This window comes from Pteropus medius, unplaced genomic scaffold (assembly GCF_902729225.1).
Source record: "Pteropus medius unplaced genomic scaffold, Ma_sr-lr_union100, whole genome shotgun sequence".
NCBI lineage: Eukaryota > Metazoa > Chordata > Mammalia > Chiroptera > Pteropodidae > Pteropus > Pteropus medius.
In genome coordinates, this window is record NW_024340696.1 from 27,487,345 (window position 1) to 27,507,191 (window position 19,847).

The 19,847-nt window shown below is 32.4% G+C and overlaps 1 protein-coding gene and 1 pseudogene across 9 annotated transcripts in view; both read left to right on the plus strand.

The window, feature by feature from the left end:
• Positions 1 to 19,847, plus strand: part of CEP57L1 (centrosomal protein 57 like 1) — a 47,330-nt gene that overhangs the window by 19,981 nt on the left and 7,502 nt on the right. For 5 of the 9 annotated variants that reach the window (XM_039870028.1, XM_039870013.1, XM_039870065.1 and 2 more), the window contains 7 exons: positions 2,171 to 2,305; positions 11,176 to 11,341; positions 12,807 to 12,986; positions 14,151 to 14,272; positions 16,372 to 16,488; positions 17,450 to 17,527; positions 18,113 to 18,199. In XM_039870028.1, coding sequence (XP_039725962.1) covers positions 11,179 to 11,341; positions 12,807 to 12,986; positions 14,151 to 14,272; positions 16,372 to 16,488; positions 17,450 to 17,527; positions 18,113 to 18,199 — 747 coding nt within the window. In that variant the 5' untranslated portion in view covers positions 2,171 to 2,305; positions 11,176 to 11,178. The remainder of the gene's footprint in view (positions 1 to 2,170; positions 2,306 to 11,175; positions 11,342 to 12,806; positions 12,987 to 14,150; positions 14,273 to 16,371; positions 16,489 to 17,449; positions 17,528 to 18,112; positions 18,200 to 19,847) is intronic. The other 4 variants (XM_039870046.1, XM_039870037.1, XM_039870056.1 and 1 more) reach the window with 2 other exon arrangements.
• On the plus strand, positions 1,593 to 1,708 carry LOC120610600 (uncharacterized; annotated as a pseudogene).

Consider the following 19,847-nt stretch of genomic DNA (forward strand, 5'->3'; position numbering starts at 1 on the left):
CACCACACCACCCCCCAGTCTGCCTTAACTACAGCTTTATTTAATTTCTCCCTATCACTAATTTTCCTCATTCAGATCAGAAGTTCTATGAACTCAACATCCTAATTATCTAAATTTGTCCCTTCCTTTCCATTCCCATGTCTGTTGCTTTGGTTCAGGTCTTATCACCTCACATAAAAGTTCTGGAATAGCCTCCTACCTGGACTTGTAGACTCTGGTTGATTTTCTCTATTCTAATCTCACAGGCATCTTCATCAAAGACCATGTGATCCTGCTGCTTTTCAGCTGGTCTTACTGCCTACGGGATAAAATCCAAACACCTGTACCTGTTAGACAAGGTTCCTCTTCTGCAGTACTCAGGCACATTTGCAATCTTCCAGCTTTATACATTTCTTGTAGTAACTCACCCAAAACACTAGATCTGCTCTTGCTTTCATAACTTTGCATAAATAAACAATATAGCATAATAGTTAAAAGTGTGAGCTTTAGAGCCATACTGCCTGAATTCAAATCTTGACTTTGCCACTTAACTAGTTGTGTGACCTTGGGCAAAACAGTTTCTCTGTGCCACAATTTCATCTTCTTAAAAATGGGAATAATTGCGCCTCATAGAGTTATGTGGATTTTAATGAGTTAATTCACATAATAAGTATTCAATAAATATGAGGTATCGTTTTTATTATTACCATGCCATTTCTTTTGCCTATACCCCTTAATCTTGTCCTTTACTCATTATCTTTCTTTGGCCTGTCAAATTCTACTCATTCATCCTTCATATTTCAGTTTATGAACTAGCTCCTCTAGGAAGACGTCTCTGAAATCCCTAGACTTGGTTAGATATTCCTTCTCTGAGTTCCCATAGCATGCTTTGTAGTATAATTAAGCTGTGAATGTTTTAAGGACTGCCAGGGAATGTATTTTTCATCTCTGAATGGCTAATGAATGAAACTTGATTGTTTGTTGTTTCTTATTTGCAGTAAATTGGGAAACCAATTAAAAAGGGAGAGATAGTCTTCTAGAGACGAGTAAACAGCTCATAAGCAGCCTGGAAGGGAAGAGATAGCGAGAGGTGAAAAGACAGAAAACAAAATCTGTAACAGTCTGGAACTTTCCAGTGAAGGGGTAAACAATCCAACAAGTATCAGTGTGGTTCTTTAGGTATCATGTGCATAATTAAAATGCTGTGATGATATCCTTAAACCATCCCAAAGGTTAAATTGTGTTGAGTATACTCTGCCTAAAAGAATAAAAGTAAGTTAAACATTTGAGAATTTTTTTAATGAATTAAAATAAATTTTGGCAATTAAATAGGTAAGCATTAGTTATTTATCATTGTCCAACAGCTCATTCCCCCTTGGGCTGCCTGACTAATCAGCATATTCCCATAATTAATTCTAGCTATGAAGTGTGCCCAGTCTGTAGGGGAAGGAAAATGTAAAGGCCAAGGAAGTGCATTTGTAGCAACTAATCTGAGTACTGTTAACTTTAAAACTTATTATTTTTTGGACGTGGTTCCATAGTGTAGCGGTTAGCACATCTGCTTTACACACAGAAGATCCTGGGTTTGCGCCCCAGTGGAGCCACAGTCCATGGTCTATGGCCATGCCACCTTGAACAAGCCCCATACCTGATTGTGGAAGCTAAGCAAGGTCGGGCCTGGTCAGTACTTGGATGGGAGACCACGTAGGAATATCAGGTGCTATAGGCATAAATAATAATAAATGATAAAAAGAAAAAGCTATTATTTATTGACTCAGTTTCTAAATTCTTTCTACATTTGATAAGTTTTCCATCAACCATTCTGAAGAAAAATGGTTAGAAGCAGAATTAAATTCAACAGATAAATATAATAAACATTATAAGAATGTTGAAACCCTTTCAAAATCATAGAAAGTTAGAACTTTCTGAAGAAATATTACCACTAATATTTTAAAATCCTAATAATTAAGATTTACTTACTTAAATAAAATATTAAAGTACAACACTGTATGCAAAAGTTTATATCGGGGTACAATATGTGATATTTTTAAAACTTAGGACAGTATTTATAGAATTGTTGGGTTTAACCACGACAAACATTAGCATAGGGGAAGTAGGGAGAAGTTGTTGATCTAACAGATAAATTTCAGGGGATTCATTTTACAATTTTTTTTTTTTTATTTTGGATTAGGCCCTGAGGATGCAGTACCCCTTTGCAGAGCATAGCTGTTTGGACTGTAGGCACTTACCGAAGAAATAAATATAATTGCCTCCCTCCAAATTTATATTGATATAAGAAGCATAAGACCCTTGAAAATGAAAAAATGTAAGTGACCCAACAAATATCTATATAAATAATAGATACTGTATATCTTCAGCTGTTTTCTACCTCTGTTGAAATCTAGTTAAGAGGAAACTATTTAAGTAAATTTGTTTCTTATTATAAAACTAATATGTTTATTGTAGAGAATGTTTAAGAAGGTAGAGATAAGAAAATGAAAATCTTTTGTCCATCTGTTAACATTTTAATACATTTAGCCTTTTATCTAGGCTTTTCTTTGTCCTTGTTAGAAATTGGGCTATAATTATATAATTTTATATCTTTTTGTGTTCACTTTATATTAAATCAGGAGCATTTTCTCATGAACTGAATATTAAAGATAAACTGAGGTAAAGATGATGGGGAATCTAATCATTTAAGTAATCTCAGTATTTTTAAGTTCTAAATTTGTTGGATTCAAGTTCAGTAAGTAAAAAATCTAACTTTCTAATAGAATATCTATAAATCTAGTTATTTTAAATTCAGCAGTTGATAAGTTTGCTTGGAAATTAGGTTAACTTATTGCATGCATTGAGTTTAATTGTAAACCATTAGATATTATAATTTATAAAATATTTATAAAAAATTAACTTTATATTCTAACACACTAGGTATTATATTCATGTAATCATATTTTTCTATTGAAAAATAAGATGATGAGTTTGAAGAATGCTTAATAAAAATTTAATAATTATGAAATAAGAAAACCAGTTTTACCGGATGTATTGCCGACTCACCCGCTATTTTCTTTTTCCCCTCTCATTGACTTGTGTTGGCCTTTTTACAGTAGTGAGATTGCAGACTACTTGACAGCAGAAGCCATACTCTGTGTGTTTATTTCTACAGGCTTGGCATATTAGGTGTAGCTATTAAATAATACTTCTTGTTCTCATTTGACTCATTTGTTACCACTTTCTCCTGCTTTTTCTTCCCACTTCTCTGATCACTCCTCTTTGATCTCCTTGGAGGGTTTTTATTCCTTCATTTGCCTCCTCAATTCTAGTGGTCTTCAGCATTCTGAGTTTAACCCTTTTCTCTCCTAAATCTGTAATTCTTAACCTTTTAAAATCTTTACTCACCATGTCTGAAGGGCACTACAGTGGATAAACAGCAGTAGCTCTCTAATGACAAAGGCACTGAATATCAGCCACCCTTTTCCACACATGCACACACTGAAAATTGCTAATCTTTACACTTTCTTTGGGTGATCTAATTGATAACCAAATCATTATTTCTAGATCTAGCCTAGACTGCTCACCTAAATGCCAGACACATATTTCAGTCCATTTGCTAGATAGCTCTGCGTCTGTAAGCACCTCAAATTTGACATATCTAAACAGAATTTATTGTTTTCTACCAGACTTGTATCTCCCTTTATATTATTCCTTATTTCTATTAATGCCACTACCATCTCCTTCCCCGCTTGTCCAAGTAAAAGTTTTGGGAGCATTTTTTTATTATTTCTTCTCCCCAATTTCACATATCTAGTTGATTCCTAAGTCCTTTCAATTTTGCCTTCTAAATATCTTTCATGTTCGTCTCATCTCCTCTAGTCTTAATTCAGGCCTGTAATTTTCCTTGTCTTAATTACTTCAGTAACCTCTTAATTTGTCCCTCTGCCTATAATTTCTTCCACCTTCAATCTATCTACCTCAGGACCATCTGAATAAATTTGTCAGAATACAAACCCAATTATGTTATTCCCCTTTATATTCTTCATTTCTCCCCATTGCCTAATCCTTTAAAATACAAACACCTTAATGTGATATTCAGAATCCTTTGTGGTAAGAGTAAAGCAGTCTTCTGGCTTCACAAAGAGGCGAAGGGAATGTGGGCATATAATTTACTTCTAAATTAAAATTTCATCCTGTTCTCTAGTTTTCATCCCTATCTTAACTACTGTATGCAAAGGTACAGCTAATTCCCGAACCATTTGGAGGTTTTACAAGGTAAACTTAGAAGTCATTTTTCTTACTTGAGTTAGGAGCCTGCCTTTCTGTATTAGCTAAGCCTGTTATTGCTTATACATCTGTTATCTATTTTCTGAAGTTTTGTCACCTCTTCTGATCTCTTTGTCTTTGTAGTTTTATATCTTTTTTAAGAAATTGTTTTAATATTTTAGTGGGTTTCCAAGAGGGAGCAAAAGTCAGTGTATATGTTCATTCTGCCATGTTTACCTAAACTCCTCTTTCAAAACTATAATTCCAAATTATTTCTAGCTTTACTTATATCTCCATCAGGGAGAGTTAGGTAATCTCTTGTCCTCCTGTAACACTCTGTATATGCTTGTGTTATAGGCCTGATCACATTGAATCATAACTTGTTTTTAACTTGTCTTCCCTACAGCCAAGCTCTAGAACTTTTTTATCTGGCAAAACTGCAACTCTTTAACTCCCCAGTTACCCCCACAACCCCCACCAACCATGGTTCTGCTTTTTGTTTCTATGAGTTTGACTACTCCAGATACCTCATATGAGTGGACTCATAGTATTTGTATTTTTGTGACTGGTTTATATAATTTAGCATAATGTCCTCAACATTTATCCATGTTGTAGCAGGTGTCAGAATTTCCTTCCTTTTTAAGGTCAATTGTATGTATGTAAATTTTGTTTATCTGTTTATCTATTGATGGCCATTTAGGTTGCTTCTGCCTTTTGGCTATTGCGAATAATGCCATGGGTGCACAAATATCTTCTTGAGACCCTGCTTTCAATTCTTTTAGAGATATATACCCCTAAATATCATTATCTTTTATGACATTGACATTTTTTAAAGAAAATAGTCCCCACCCTTTATAAAAAATAGAATGTTTTTCATTTGGGGATTTTGTGCTATTTCCTCATATTGAGATTCAGGTTGTACATTCCTGGTCAGAATACTGTATAGGCGACATGTCTTCCTCAGGATTTCACATTCAAGGGCACATGGTGTCCTTCTCACCTCTCATGGGTGATGTTAATTTTAATCATCCTATCAAAGTTATTTTATTTCTCTACTATATAACTACTACTTTTTTCCTTGCATCTTGTGAGCAATCTGTAGAGGAGACACTTTAAGACCATGCAAAGATCCTACTACTACTCATCAAAATTTCCACTCCTGAATTTTGCACTGATGCTTCTTGCCTAAATCAGTCTTTACTATGATGTCTGCAGAATGATAATTTTTCAAATCTAGCAAGGCTATTATTAAAGTTAATTATGAATTATGTTAAATAGGTCAATTTGAATGTTAAATGATCAATATATTAAATGTAAAATTTGCTGTTAGTGTTAATACATTATACATGATAGTCACTGAAACAATAATTAAACAGCTTTTAAATTTCTGGAACTTAATATTTATGATATTCCTATAAAGTCATTGCAAGTTTTTAAAAGTTGAATATATACTGTACTATTGCAGTTTCAAGCAATATGGCAGATTATATGTTCAGAGAAATCTCTTCTGGTAAAGAACACAAAACTGCTGTATAAAATGTTTAAAACATCTTTTTTAAAGCATGACTGAGTTGGCAGCAAAGTAAGGGGAAAATATAAGACTGTACATAATGAGAGAGCCCAATTCCATAGGGATAAATTAGCCCTAGAACCACTTTTGTCCCTGAGGACACTTTCTGATCCATCATAGTGTAGAACCTGGGCTTTAAGGAGACATTCCTGCTTGCATGGGGCAGGAGACAAAGTCTGAACCTGGGCCTGGTGAGTGATAAGTTTGGACACTGCAGTATAAAGTTGGGATCCCCAAGGGGTGAAACTTTCTGTGAATAACGGGAAAATAACCTGCTCTTCAGAACGACACTGCCTGTTTTATTCTTAGCTTTGAATGGAGTGGACAAAAAGAATCTCTCCCAAGAAGTCCACATCACAATCTTATACTCACGTGGGTTTGAAGTTGGAATTCATGCTGCCTCCCAAAAAATCTTAACATAAATGTTTAGTTTAATGATGCCTTGGATTTTGGGTGCCCCAAGACCTAGCAAAAGCTCATAGAAATCTCTGAAGAAAAGTACTTTAAATACTAACTTTGAAGAATTCCCATATCCAAGGAATGTGTTAAAATCAGAAATCACTAAACATGTGAGTAAATAGCCATTATAAATAAGAGTCACCAGAAGCCACAAATTGCAAAAGACTGATTTCTAAAATTATTATATAAAAAATTTTTAAGTATGTTTAAAATTTTTAAAGAAATAGAAGAGTACAATGATGGAACAAGAGACTATTAAAATTAATCAGGGAAATTAAATTGAAAAATATAATTTAAAATTAACATTAGTGGATGGGTCAAAAAGCTACTTAGACATAGCTTTAAAAAAAAGAATTGGTGATCTGGAAGATAGAGCTTAAGAAATTACACAGTGTTATACAGCATATAAAACAGAAAGAATATGAAAGACAGATTAAGAGATAGGGAGCTTGTAAGTACAAAAATACTTTGAATGAAAAAAGTATGATTCCATTTATATAAAATTTAAAAACCATCAACACTAAACAATATATTGTTAAGGATACATAGAAATATGATAAAAGACATTAGAATGAGTAGCACAAAATTTAAAGCAAGAGATGGGGAAGGGCACTCAGCTTCCACAGAACAGGGTAGCACTCTATTTCTTAAGCTAGGTGAGGATGTACAGAAATTTTATAGGAATTATTATAATTCCTTAAAGGACACATATACGTATTATGTATATGGTAAATTATTTTTAAAAAACTGTTAAGTTATTAAGGAAGAAATCTGCTGGTCTTGGTGACTGGTAGATGCACGCTAAAGTTATCTTCTATATTAGTATTCAGCTGTGCTAATCTGGATCCAGTCGAGTCTACTGAGATCTCATCAGGAATTAACTATCATTGATTAAATAATTGAGTCATTTCTGCTTGATCTATCCATTTTGCCCTCATTAAGGGGATGGGATGAATTTTATAACTCTTTTACAGGCATTTCAGATGCAGTGAATGATGAAATTTGAGGTTTGAAAATGATCCTAAATTATGCAGCAAGATTTTACTAGATGAATTTGTTATGTAATATCACAGTTATCACAGTAAATATTCAAAACAGTATCTACATCAAAAATTATAGAAGCTGTAGTTATTATCTTCAAAATGTGTTTAATCCATAAAAATCAGAGAAAGAAGCTTTGACTTCAACATGAAGGTAGTGAACTCTGCCTCTCTGGAGATATGAAGTAGAGTTTAGATGACCTATTAAAGATAATGTGAGAATCAGTTCATATTGAAAGGGTTAGAACAGATGCCCTCTAAGACCCTCTTAGACTTTAGTAGGATTACATGATTCTGTGTTTACATAATTTCTTTCCAGGAAGCATTTTCCAGATGACTCTCCATTAGGGTAGTCCTTGTTTAGGTAAATATAAATCAACCTCAGTCCTTAAGAGAGAATTTTTTCTCTAGCTGCATGAATTTTAGAGTGCAGGAAAATTCAGCTTAAGCAAATTACTTAGCATCTCTGGACTTTGGTTTCTACATCTATAAAATGAGAAAATTGAAGTTGATATAAATTTTAAATAAACATATGAAATTTCCCTATCAATTCTAGAACTCACAGATATTTTTGACTTTTACAAATTTATGATACCATGGGCTTCCCAAATATTTTGAATATAGTCACCACTACTTCAAACTAAATAACTTGAAATAATAGCCTTTGTCAACTAATATTTGGAGATAGATCTGGGATTTTTGTTTATAAACAGACTCTATTTAGCTGTCTTTAAAGTTACCTGAATTTGATTACATCTTAACCTTTAGATTAGTTCTCTTGAATATCCCTGTAATTCAAAATGTCTAATTCTATAATTTTTGAATGTCACTTTGATTCTTAGAAGCAGTAAGTAGTCTTATATTTTTAATATAAACTATTAAAGAAGTATTTTACAATGTTTTAGGTAAAAATTAATGCTAATATTTGTGTTAAAACTAATACAATTCCATATAAATTAAATGTGGGTCAAAAGCATAATTTTAGTTTTCTTCCATTTGATTATGGTAGGACATTTTAAATTATTTTTTTTAATTCCATATAGGGGGAAATAAATCAAGAAAGAGTTCATAATTGTTTCACATTTTATCAAGTAGGAAACTCTAAATTTCAAATAACTTTATTATGTGCTGTAAATAGCATAAACCTTAGGCTTCCATTGTTATACCTTTGTTACTATTCCTGTTTCATTTATTGTAAAACACAGGTCTAAGTTGCAGTCAGTGTATTAGTTTGGTAGGACTGACAAATAGCACAGACTGGGTGGCTTAAACAACAGAATTTATTTCTCACAGTTGTGGATACTAGGAGTCCAAGATCAAGGTGTTGGCAGTTTTGGTTTCTTCTGAGACCTCTCTCCTTGGCTTGCAGATGGCCACCTTCTCGCTGTGTCCTCATACGGTCTTTCCTCTGTGTACACACATCCCTAATGTATCTCTTTTTGTGTCCAGATTTCCTCTTCTTAAAGGACACCAGTCAGATTTGATTGGGACCTATCCTGAGGGTCTCATTTTAACTCTTTAAAGGCCCTATCTCTAAATACAGTCATATTCTGGGGTATTAGAGGTTAGGGCTTCAACATGAATTTTGGGAGAGCATAATTCAGTTCATAATACTCAGTAAAATGTATATAATTTACTTTCCTGCCATAGACGTTTTCAAGAATGATATATAATTGATTCTGTGAAAGTGACTTGCATGATGAATACAATTGTTTGCACTGTGACTTGTAGCAAGTTAGTTCACAAGGATGACAAGGCACAGTCCATGAGTGCTGTATGATTTTAAGCCAGGAAAGTTGAAGTTCTTTGCAAAAGGACATCCTGATTTGTGTAAAACTTAGACGTCTTTTGCTAGTTTCTCTTCCTGTACTTGCCCTTTTAATATGGACCCTTAGAACTGCCTTCCCTTCTTACATTGTACCATCACGGTCAGTGGTCTCTTCCTTTTCAAAATCAGTTGACTCTTTTTTGACCTAAATATCTCCCTCCTTCTTGAAACAATCTCTTTATTTCTGTCACCATAGTTTTCTGGCTTTTTTCCGCTTTATAGTCTTCTTTTCCTCTTGTTCTCCTTCCTTTTCTGAAATCTTTTCTACTTATACTCTTCCTTTAGGTGACATCTTCTATTCTCAATGACTTTGTATACCATCTATGTGCTTTTCTTCTCTTCATCCAGTTCATTACTTACATCTTCAAAATATATCTTGCTTCTGTATACTCTCTTTATCTCCACTGTCATTACCCTAATCCAAATGCAACATCATCTCACACCCTGGCTAACTACAGATGTTTCAAATTATAGGCAGTTTAACAGCGATTAAGAGCCCTGGCTTTGAAATTGAACTGTCTAGATTTAAATCTTGGCTCCACCATTTAGAAGCTATATGACCTTGGGTGACCTCTCTACCTCTATTCCTTCATTTACAAAATGGGAATAATAATAACCTACCTCATAGAATTTTATGAGGATTAGATGAGACAATGAATGTACAGAGCTTACACTCAGCAGTAAAAACAGTAAGATTTGGCCATTCTGTACTTTGAGGCCCTCCCTCTACTTCATTGTGAACTAGCTGTGACTGACTTTGCTCTCTTATTTTTTGAGGGAACAGCAACTTAGATAGATGCAGTCTCCAATGGGGAGCAGACAGTGTATGAGCAGCAACAACTTGGAGGGATGGAGATATGGTTAGTAAATGGTAGCTGGTGCTAATAACAAAAGTAAAAAATGAAAAAGCAAAAAGCAACGAGTATTCTTGCAAACCTTCCTTAGCTTTATAACCTCTAATTTAGACTAATCAGAATGTCCTGGAAGACAGCCAGTCATGGCAATGGCTAAAGTAAAAATTGCCATTAAGTAAAGTGTGTTCTCTGCCCTCCCAGGAAAAGTCATGAAAGTGCCTTCTTTGGCCTTGTGAATTGAGAAGGTAGTGAAATCACTGAAAATTTGCAGTTCCCCAAAATTAAGATAGGCTAATTGTATAAATTTAAATGTATTATTTAAATTTACATTTTAAAACAAGCTTTTTTTCTTAAAATTGTACTGGTGAACTATTATAACTTTTTTTTTTCAGTGTAGCTATGAATTAATTTAATTAATATTGACTAGATTCTGTTAAGTAGAATGCGTTTCTAAGATATTTAAATTACAGAAAAATGATTTAGGAAGCGATTAAAAAATTACCTGCTAAAATGACTAAAAGGTCTTTGTCTCTTATATACAAAGAGACAAACAAAAGCCTAGAATGACAAAATAAAGCTATTTTAGATTCTTTCAGATTTGGAACCCTTCTAACTAGATGATTAGAATGCTAGTGCATTAAATGGAATTACATCTTATTCAGGAATTAGATTCAGAAATTGATATATCCAAAATTACCTTTGAAAATCCCTTAGGAAGCTAGTACATTGGAGTTCAAGGGTCAGTCTTAGAGAATTGGATTATATGGGTGGCTTGTCTTAACAGCTATGTTGTCTTTTAGAATATATACTTTCTCTTTGAACCCTAGAGTCACTCTATGTATAGAGAGATGTTCAGATGATGAGATGTATATGAATCTAGGATCAACTAAGAAGCCAGAAAATTCACACCACTCGTGTAATGCTCACTCCAGGGCATATGTTCATTGCAAATCATATGTTCATTGCAGAATTGTCCATACTATTTATACAGTAAATAGTCATTTTTATTTCTTTTATTGCTGAGCTTGTTATAGTTGAATTTGTGATAATTTAATTCATAAAGATACAACTCCACAGCATGTGATTTTGTATTTATGTTAAAGTTTCACTTGCATATTTGTCTGTTTTTGTCATTCAAATAAGAAAGAATGATGCTTTACTATATCATTCCTTTATTCTCTACAGATAATGGATTCTGAATTAATGCATAGTATAGTTGGAAGCTATCTTAAACCTCCAGAAAGTGTCTTTGTTCCATCATTCACCGAGAATGATGAGTCCTCTCAGAATCACCACTCTGTGAACTTTGAAGTAACCTCTCCTAAAATGCTTCATAGTCCAAATAGCCAAGGTAATGTTAATAGAAAATCTTACTTAAAATTAGGGGAATAGTTCATATTATGTGATAAGTTCATAAAACTTTACATTTTTATGTAAAAAAATAATAAAATTGTGTATTTAACTAGTCATAATAAAACAACTTATTTTGATTCTATTGCTAAAAGTTTCTATAAACTTAGGCAAGTTATTTAAGATTTTTTATTTTGGCTTCTTCAGCTGTAAGATGACATATATCACAGGTTTATTATAAAAACATCATTAGAAAACAGAAAAAACCTTTGAAGAATAAAAGGTCAGATTTGAAATCTTTCTAAACTAGATGATTAGAATACTAGTGAATTAAGTAGAATTGTATCTTAATCAACGATTAAATTCAGAAATTGCATGTATCCAGAATTACCCTTGAAAATTCCTTAAGAAGCCAGTACATTGAAGTAACTACAAAATACAAGAATTGTAACTAAAAATATAAACTTACATAGATATTAAAACTGAATTAGGAAAATATTTATGACTCTAGGCATACCTTATGCCATACAAATTACTTTCTAAGATGCTGATTATCGCTTTGTTTTTTAATATTCTATAATAATGGTTGTCATAATAAACAGACTAGCCTTGTAGAGCAAACCATAGGAACTAATTCAAATTAGTGAGCGAGCTACAGGTACCTTATAAAGAGCAATAAATATAATTTCTTTATTAATTTGTAAAAAACTTATCTCTAGCAAATATCTAATTGTATATAAACTATATGAAAGTTAACCTATAACATTTATTTATATTTCATTCATAGTTTGAAGTTATAACTGAGTAGAAAGTGTAAGATAATATTTAAAGATTTTATAACTCTGAGCTTATCTGAATCGTGACGATATTAACATAGCGAATAAAAATCATAGTAGTTCATGTACTAATAATCTTTCAAGCCTGACATCAGATAACCCACTGGATTATAATTTTTTTTCCAGTGGAAGAAACTGTGTTCTACCTCATTTATCCTGATTATTAACACTGTATCTTGGACAAAGGAACAGTACATGTTTGTGGTTTGATTAAAACTGAAACACATCAATAACTGAGAAAAACTTTTAACTTTAAACTTAAATATCCATGTTAATTAGTGGATACTATATTTTAATTTTCTTTATTCATACTCAGACTTGCGTACCTCCCAGACTATAGATTATCTTGTCTTTTAATTTGAAAAATATTTATTTTATTAGATTAAATTGTGATCATTAACTTTACCAAACCTAGAAAAACCACTAAGTACAATCATAAATATATTGTTTTTACAAGCTGTTTTAGGGAAAATTTCTCCCTCTTTAGAGTTTTAGTTATTATTTTTCATTTTTATGAGGAATATACCTACATTTTCTGGCTCACTAACAAAAATATACTACTCACTTTTATATGATTGTGAGTGTTCAGAATTTTTCATTTATAATATCAAGGAATTTTTTTTTCAACAGCTCTTATTTTAGCCTTAAAAACTCTCCAGGAAAAGATTCATCGTTTAGAGTTAGAGAGAACACAAGCTGAGGATAACCTGAACATTCTTTCCAGAGAAGCAGCACAATATAAAAAGGCCTTGGAGATTGAAACAAATGAGAGAAATCTGGTACACCAAGAACTGATAAAGCAGAAAAAAGGTGAGCAAATTCAGTAGTTCACAGAAACAAAGAATTACTAAAGTTTACAATTTGAAAATAATCTTAAGTCTAAGCAGATTTACTCAAATATGTTTGTTCTTATATATACATTCAAACCTTGAGTTCTTGTTCTCAGACATATTTATATTTGCAAGAGATGGATATAATTTTGAACTTACTTCTGTTATATGTTATCCTGGTTCATAAATCTGTTCGATTAAAAGAACAATTAAGTGTTTAGACAAGTCATATTTAGAAATTAGAATATTTTCAGAATACCAACAAAATTCAGTTTAACCTACATATAATTGAAATACTTTATTGTTTCAGTTAACACTAGTTTTAAAAATTTGAGCTATAAAACAACACTAGTAATTAAATAATATAAAAACAATAAAAGTGAATTAAAAATTCTGTTTAACTTGAGAGGTTAATTAGAGGAAATTGACAAGTCACTGGAGACTCTGGAAATTATGAAAAAGACATCTAGACAGAAGTTTTAGACATTTAGAACATAAGTTCTTTACATAATTTCACTTAAAAACGTATGGCTTTCTTTTTCTTTGTAACACTACACTCATCATCATAAACTAAGTTTGTGTTTCACTTATAAATAGAATGAAAAAATGGAGGAAATTTTTCTGAGGTAATTGGATAAAGTGGAAGAAAGATCTGAGGAAAATAAAAAATTAAAGAATTAAAAAGAGGTTGTTTATACTTTATGGAATTCATTGTGCTGTCAGTAGTCAAGAGCAGAGGAAATGGGAATAGTAGAATGCTTATACCTGAGTTTCTTGAAAGAAAAGAAATGCAGAGATAGGGAAGAGACTTTAGGTCCTCTTTTTTCCAGATAGTATCATTTCTCAAGAACAGCCAGGATTATCATCCTACAAATCACTGACATCTTCCCCTTTCAGATGTATGCCCTATTGATCTTTTTTTTTTTTTTTTGGTGGGGGTGGATAATGATGAATCAATTGGATATAATTAATGAGATATTCACAAAAATGTTTATAATTCCAGGAGAGTCAGTACTTAGAACTAAAAAAGTTTTGAACTTTTAGCTTTTGATTGAATTCGTATAATACCTTCTTGTGATAACCAAATCTCTTATCTATGAGATAATCAACTAATTAACTCATTATTCCTTTTTCTTTTTCATAGATATAAGTATACAATTAAGCTCAGCCCAGTCTCGCTGTACTCTCCTAGAGAAGCAACTAGAATATACAAAGAGAATGGTTCTCAATGTAGAGCGAGAGAAGAATATTATCCTAGAACAACAGGTGAATGAATTTTCTGTAAGGAATGTAATATAATTTAATATGTTTTTGAAGGATATTTAATGACTGTATGGTGACAGATGGTAACTAGACTTACTGTGGTGATCATTTCACAGTGAATACAAGAGTCCAATCACTGTGTTCTACACCCAAAGCTAACATTGTTTGTCTGTTATACTGTTGTGACCGAAATAACCAGGCCCAACTCGAGTGCTCTAGTCCAAGAGACAGTTTATTAGCCGGCGGCTGTCCTTGCAAAGGAGCAGCCCCGAGACGCAGGGGCACAAAGGTTTTAAGCCCTCGATTCCATCCCCCACATCCTTAATCTTTACACAAAAGACTATATCTCCTCCATTCATTAACTGATAACTAAGAGGTGGGTAAGCAAGCAGGGGTACAGAAGCAGAATGCGTCATTGTTAAAATATTTTGTGCCTATAGGCAGTGATCCGGCCAGTAAATCCCTTTAGTTAATAAATTTTTAGCAGATAACTAACTAGAAGTGAGACATGGCGGTTAGCACGTACCATGTCTTATCCTTGACCTATTGTTTCTAAAGGTGAGGTCACTACAATACCTCAATAAAAAAAGTAAAATGTAAACTATATGACACAAATTAGACACATAATAAAAGCTGGTAAATTTACCCTCTGGGGGTGGATAGTTAATGTCTTTTTATAATCTTAAGTAAAGTAGGATATAAAGCCATATATAGGTATCTACTTACAGTAATGTAGACTAGGTCATTTGGACCAACCTTTCCATAGAGGAAAACAGAATGTTTAAGAAAAAGAGAAAGTGAAAGAGAAAGGAAAAATTTACAAAGGCATTGGAGAATTACCGAGTCAATAAAAAAAATCACCAATTCAGAATCTGTGTGCAGAGTTAAATCCAAAGGGGCTGGCCTGATATTTCAGGCATCTTCCTTCTGCGGGCATTTCTGATTCCAGAACCGTCAGATGCGGGAAGTGGGACTGCAAGTTTAAACCCTCTAATCACATGATTGGGTCTCCTGGCGACCAGCCCCGTCCTTAGATGCTTTCCTAGAGTCACCTTATTAACATAACAACAGACGTTTTTACTGCTCTCAACACTGGAAATTCCAAAGGTTTTGGGAGCTATGAGCCAGGAACTTAATGAGGATTAAATATCTGATGAATCACAATATCACAATGGTCAGTTATTCCTTAAAGAAAATTAAGAAACAAGAAAACAATGTATTTACCCACATTTTTACTATTTTTGGTGCTTTTTATTTATATAGATTAGATTTTCCATGTGGTTACATTTTTTTTCAGTCCGAAGTACTTCCTTTAAGTATGCTGAAAATTCCCTTAGCATATATTTGTCTGGAAAAGTATTCCACCATCATTGGTGAAGGATATTTTCACTGGATATGGAATTTTAGTTGACAGCTTTTTTTCTTTCAGCGCATTAAAATGTTGTCTCAATTGTCTTCTGGCTTTCATAGTTTCTTATGAGAATTGTTATCTACATTGCTTGTTTCATTATTTTTTAATAGACTTTATTTTTTATAACAGTTTTAAGTTTATAGAAAACTGAGTGGAGAGTACAGAGAGTTCTCATACACCCCCTGTCCCCTCACAGTTACCTCTGTTATTAACATCTCGCCTTAGTGTGGTAATAAATACCATTATAAAACAATATGTAGATATGCATATATATGCATAACTTTCCATTTCTCCATGTTCTCTATATGTTTCATTCTTCTGATAGCTGCTTTTCTATGTTATAATTAGAGTAAGTCAACGAGTAGGCTTGGTCACCCTATATACAACACTTTATTTAATATAGGTTTCCCTAATGATGTGTTTCTTAGTCAAAATGTTATATAAAGATGCACAGGTTTTTTTCCATTGATGCTAATATAGCACATCTTTTTTTGCACATTATACTCTTTAAAAATATTTGATTTTCTCGGTTTCTTCTGGGAAGCACCTGAAGTATGTGTACTGTACATACATGTTTATGACATTTATATTGTGCTTTGATTTCTCAGAAATTGTATTAATCTTGAGCCATTGGCATCAGTTGCCAAATTCAGGGGTTTTTTGTTTTTTGGGTTTTTTTTATCCTTTCCAGGCCCAGCTTCAAAGGGAAAAAGAACAAGATCATATGAAGCTGCAAGCAAAACTTGAAAAGCTTGATGTCTTAGAAAAAGAATGTTTTAAGCTTACAGCAACTCAAAAAACTGCTGAGGTAAGTTTCCACTTATTTCTTTGAAGTGGTGATGCCAGGAATAAATCTTTTGTGTTTGGCTCTCTATGTGAATATACAGTAAATCTTAGATTTATAAAACTTCATTAATCCAGATATGAATTCCTGCCTATAGAGATGAAAAGTTAATATATTCTGTCACAGCATGAATGAGCTTGCCTTTTGATGTGAAATTGTAATTTTGGCTTCTTCTGAGATGGCAGAACATTTTCATTTGTCAGATAATTTACCTAAAGGATATTGAAAAGATTGTCTTTCACCACTTGCAGTTAAGTTAAGCCTATCCTAGATCCCATCCTGAAATGCCCTCTCTTTTTTCCACCCAAATCCTATCCATTCCATAGGATTTTTCGAGATCCTGTTTCCTCTATGAAGCTTTCCTTGAGTTCAACACTCAGAAAAGTCTTCCTTTGATTTAGTACTGTCCTCCTATACTAAACCACACCAAGGACATAAGATGAAATATTTATGTGTATAAGTGTATATATCATCTGGGTTAAATCCTATTCATTGCTTTGTTATTTTATTGCTTCATGTATGTTACTCTTGTTTTCCTATGTGTACACTATTAGCTCTTAAGTAACAAGGACCATATCTTATATTTCTAAAGTCTTCCTATCCCCTCTCTCTTCCAACAACTGTACCCTTATCATATGCGCAAGATAGACATTTATTGATTTGTCTATGTTTTAAATGAAACATCAAGACCCAAGACTAAAATTGTTTGACCTTCCAGACCTTTAATATCCACCTCCCAAAGTTTCATCATTATGACTTTATTGCTGGACATTAATAACACCTACACATATTCATTCTTTGCTTTCTGCTTTGATTTGCCAAACTATTAAGAATCAAGACCCCAAGGACTATTTGGAAAAGGAACAAAGGGATATATGGCTCTAGTTTTTGTATAATAATCCTAGATTTTTGTACTTTTTTGCAGGACAAGATTAAACATTTAGAGGAAAAACTTAAGGAAGAAGAACATCACCGTAAGCTATTTCAAGACAAAGCTTCTGAGGTAGAGCACCATATCATCTACCACAATAAACCACATGTTTTACTCTACTTGTTTTCTATTAACTGAAGCCTATATTCTAGACTCGAATTTCTGTTTCTTAGCTTGTTAGTTTTGTTTCTTTTTTCCATGACAATGAAATTCTCAATAAGTCAGCTAGTAGTACATCCATGTACTTGAATGCATTGCCAAGAGGTCTTTTGGTCTTTTGAAATTTCGTCAAAAAATATATATATCATATATATATATATATATATATATATATATAAAAATACACACACTCATACATACACATACACACACACGCATATATGCATATATACATTCTCAGTTGAAAGAACTCTTGGTTATAGATTGTTTTCTGTTTGGTTGGTATATATATTAAATAATTCATTCTCTTATAAACAGAAAATGATTGTAATTACCAATAGATTTAATGACTTTCACACACATAAAAATAGTATTTTAGGTTTTCTTTTTTAAAAAGCATTTTTATCCCTATAAACTGAGACCTGGTCTTTCATTATAATGTTTTTGAAGAAGCTTGTTAAAAATCAATTTTATAAAGTTTTGTCTTTAATGTTATAGCTTCAAACTGGACTTGAAATCAATAGAATTTTAATGTCTTCAGTATCAAATCCAAAAAGATCTAAGGAAAAGAAGAAATCTTCAAAGGTATACAAACCCTTTATTTTTACTTGCTAATACTTATTTATTCACTGTTGTAATGTACCTATTCGTTTCCAAAGGTGGAATTTGAAGAGATTTATTATAAAAGACATGTGATACTACTATGAAATGGAAATACAAATATGAATCAAGTGATAATGGTTTGGGGTGTGAGGACAAAAAATTCCATAAAACCTCAACAGTAGTTGAGCATAAAGCCTAGCTGAGTTTACTTGACAACAAAAGCAAGAAGCATATAATAGGTAGTATATCTGCTTTTGTGAAATAACAATAAGCATTCCACTTTCTCTAGAAAAAAACATTTTCCTAGTACTAAACTCTTAGAGAAGTATATTCTGTGATACTTTATAAAAGAAGCACTAGAGGGCACAATAGATGCCAACAACACAAAATCCTGGAAGCAGTTTTGTGTAATTCATGCACAATAAAAGGAGAAGGCTATAGTATTAAATTATAGATTTGTGAAGTCATTTCTCAAGAGAATTTATTATTATTTGTTATTTCTAGGCTCATACCCTTTGTAATTGCCTAAAAATAGGAATTGGGGAGTTAGTACTTTATAAATTGACCAATATTTTCTTTAGATGTGTCGAAGTTTTGGATATATTGTATTAAACCTTCCTATTTATGTATAATGGTAAAAAAGAAAATTTTAAATCTTTTTTATTATGATTCTGAAATTATAGTTTTTTTAACCATTATTACTATTTATTCAATCTACATCCAGTTAGTATTTCTGTGTGCCATTTGCTGTGGGAGCAGGAATGCTATTTGAGAATTCTGGCCACTGCCATAGGCTCACCCTATGGTTACAATAATGGAAAGAACATCATACTTAACTTTGGCTACTCTTTAATTGCATAAATAAGAATTACTGTTCAGTAGTCTGGCTGTATGTTTCAAAAATTATGTATGTTTCATAATTTTTGACTTTCATAGAATTTGCAAATTGTAATAATGAAAAACATTTTCCAAGTGCAACTTTATGTTGATTTTTTTTGCTTATTTCCTTCCTTAAATATTTGTTTATCTTTTTTGTACAATGAGATTAGAAGCCGCAAACCCAAATAGAAAATTGCAAATAAGTAATTTGCAAGTGGAAAAAATAGTCATTTATTTTTATATTTATGTTTTATGGCATCCTTTGATGAGTTAGTAGAATTTTTTTTTAACTTTTCTATTCATTGTAAAAATAATGAAGGTATAGGAAGAAGTAAGGTAAAATAAATGAAGGAAAGAAAAGGTAGCTCCTGGAAAAGAAGAAAAAGAGTAACTAACTGCAAAATAATTTTATAAAAGTAATTAGTTTGAATCCCAGGTTCATAGGGTCTGCAAGCAATAATGCCTCCCATTAAAGAATGTCAGGAGCACTAATGTTGCTGAAGGTTGAATCAAATCATAGGAGACCTCTATGAGAGTCTTGCTTACCTCACTGACACTTCCTCCATATCTTCTCATACATCTTGATTTACATAGATTGGTACTTCTAGCTGGTAAAGAGATAAATAAGACAGATAAAGTAAATAAATACATAAATATTACAGAGAATGTGATAAAATTTAATAGAGGTGTAAACGAAGTGTTGTGTTTCCTACAAAGAATATATGAAGGGGTCATGCAAGAGGCAGCATTA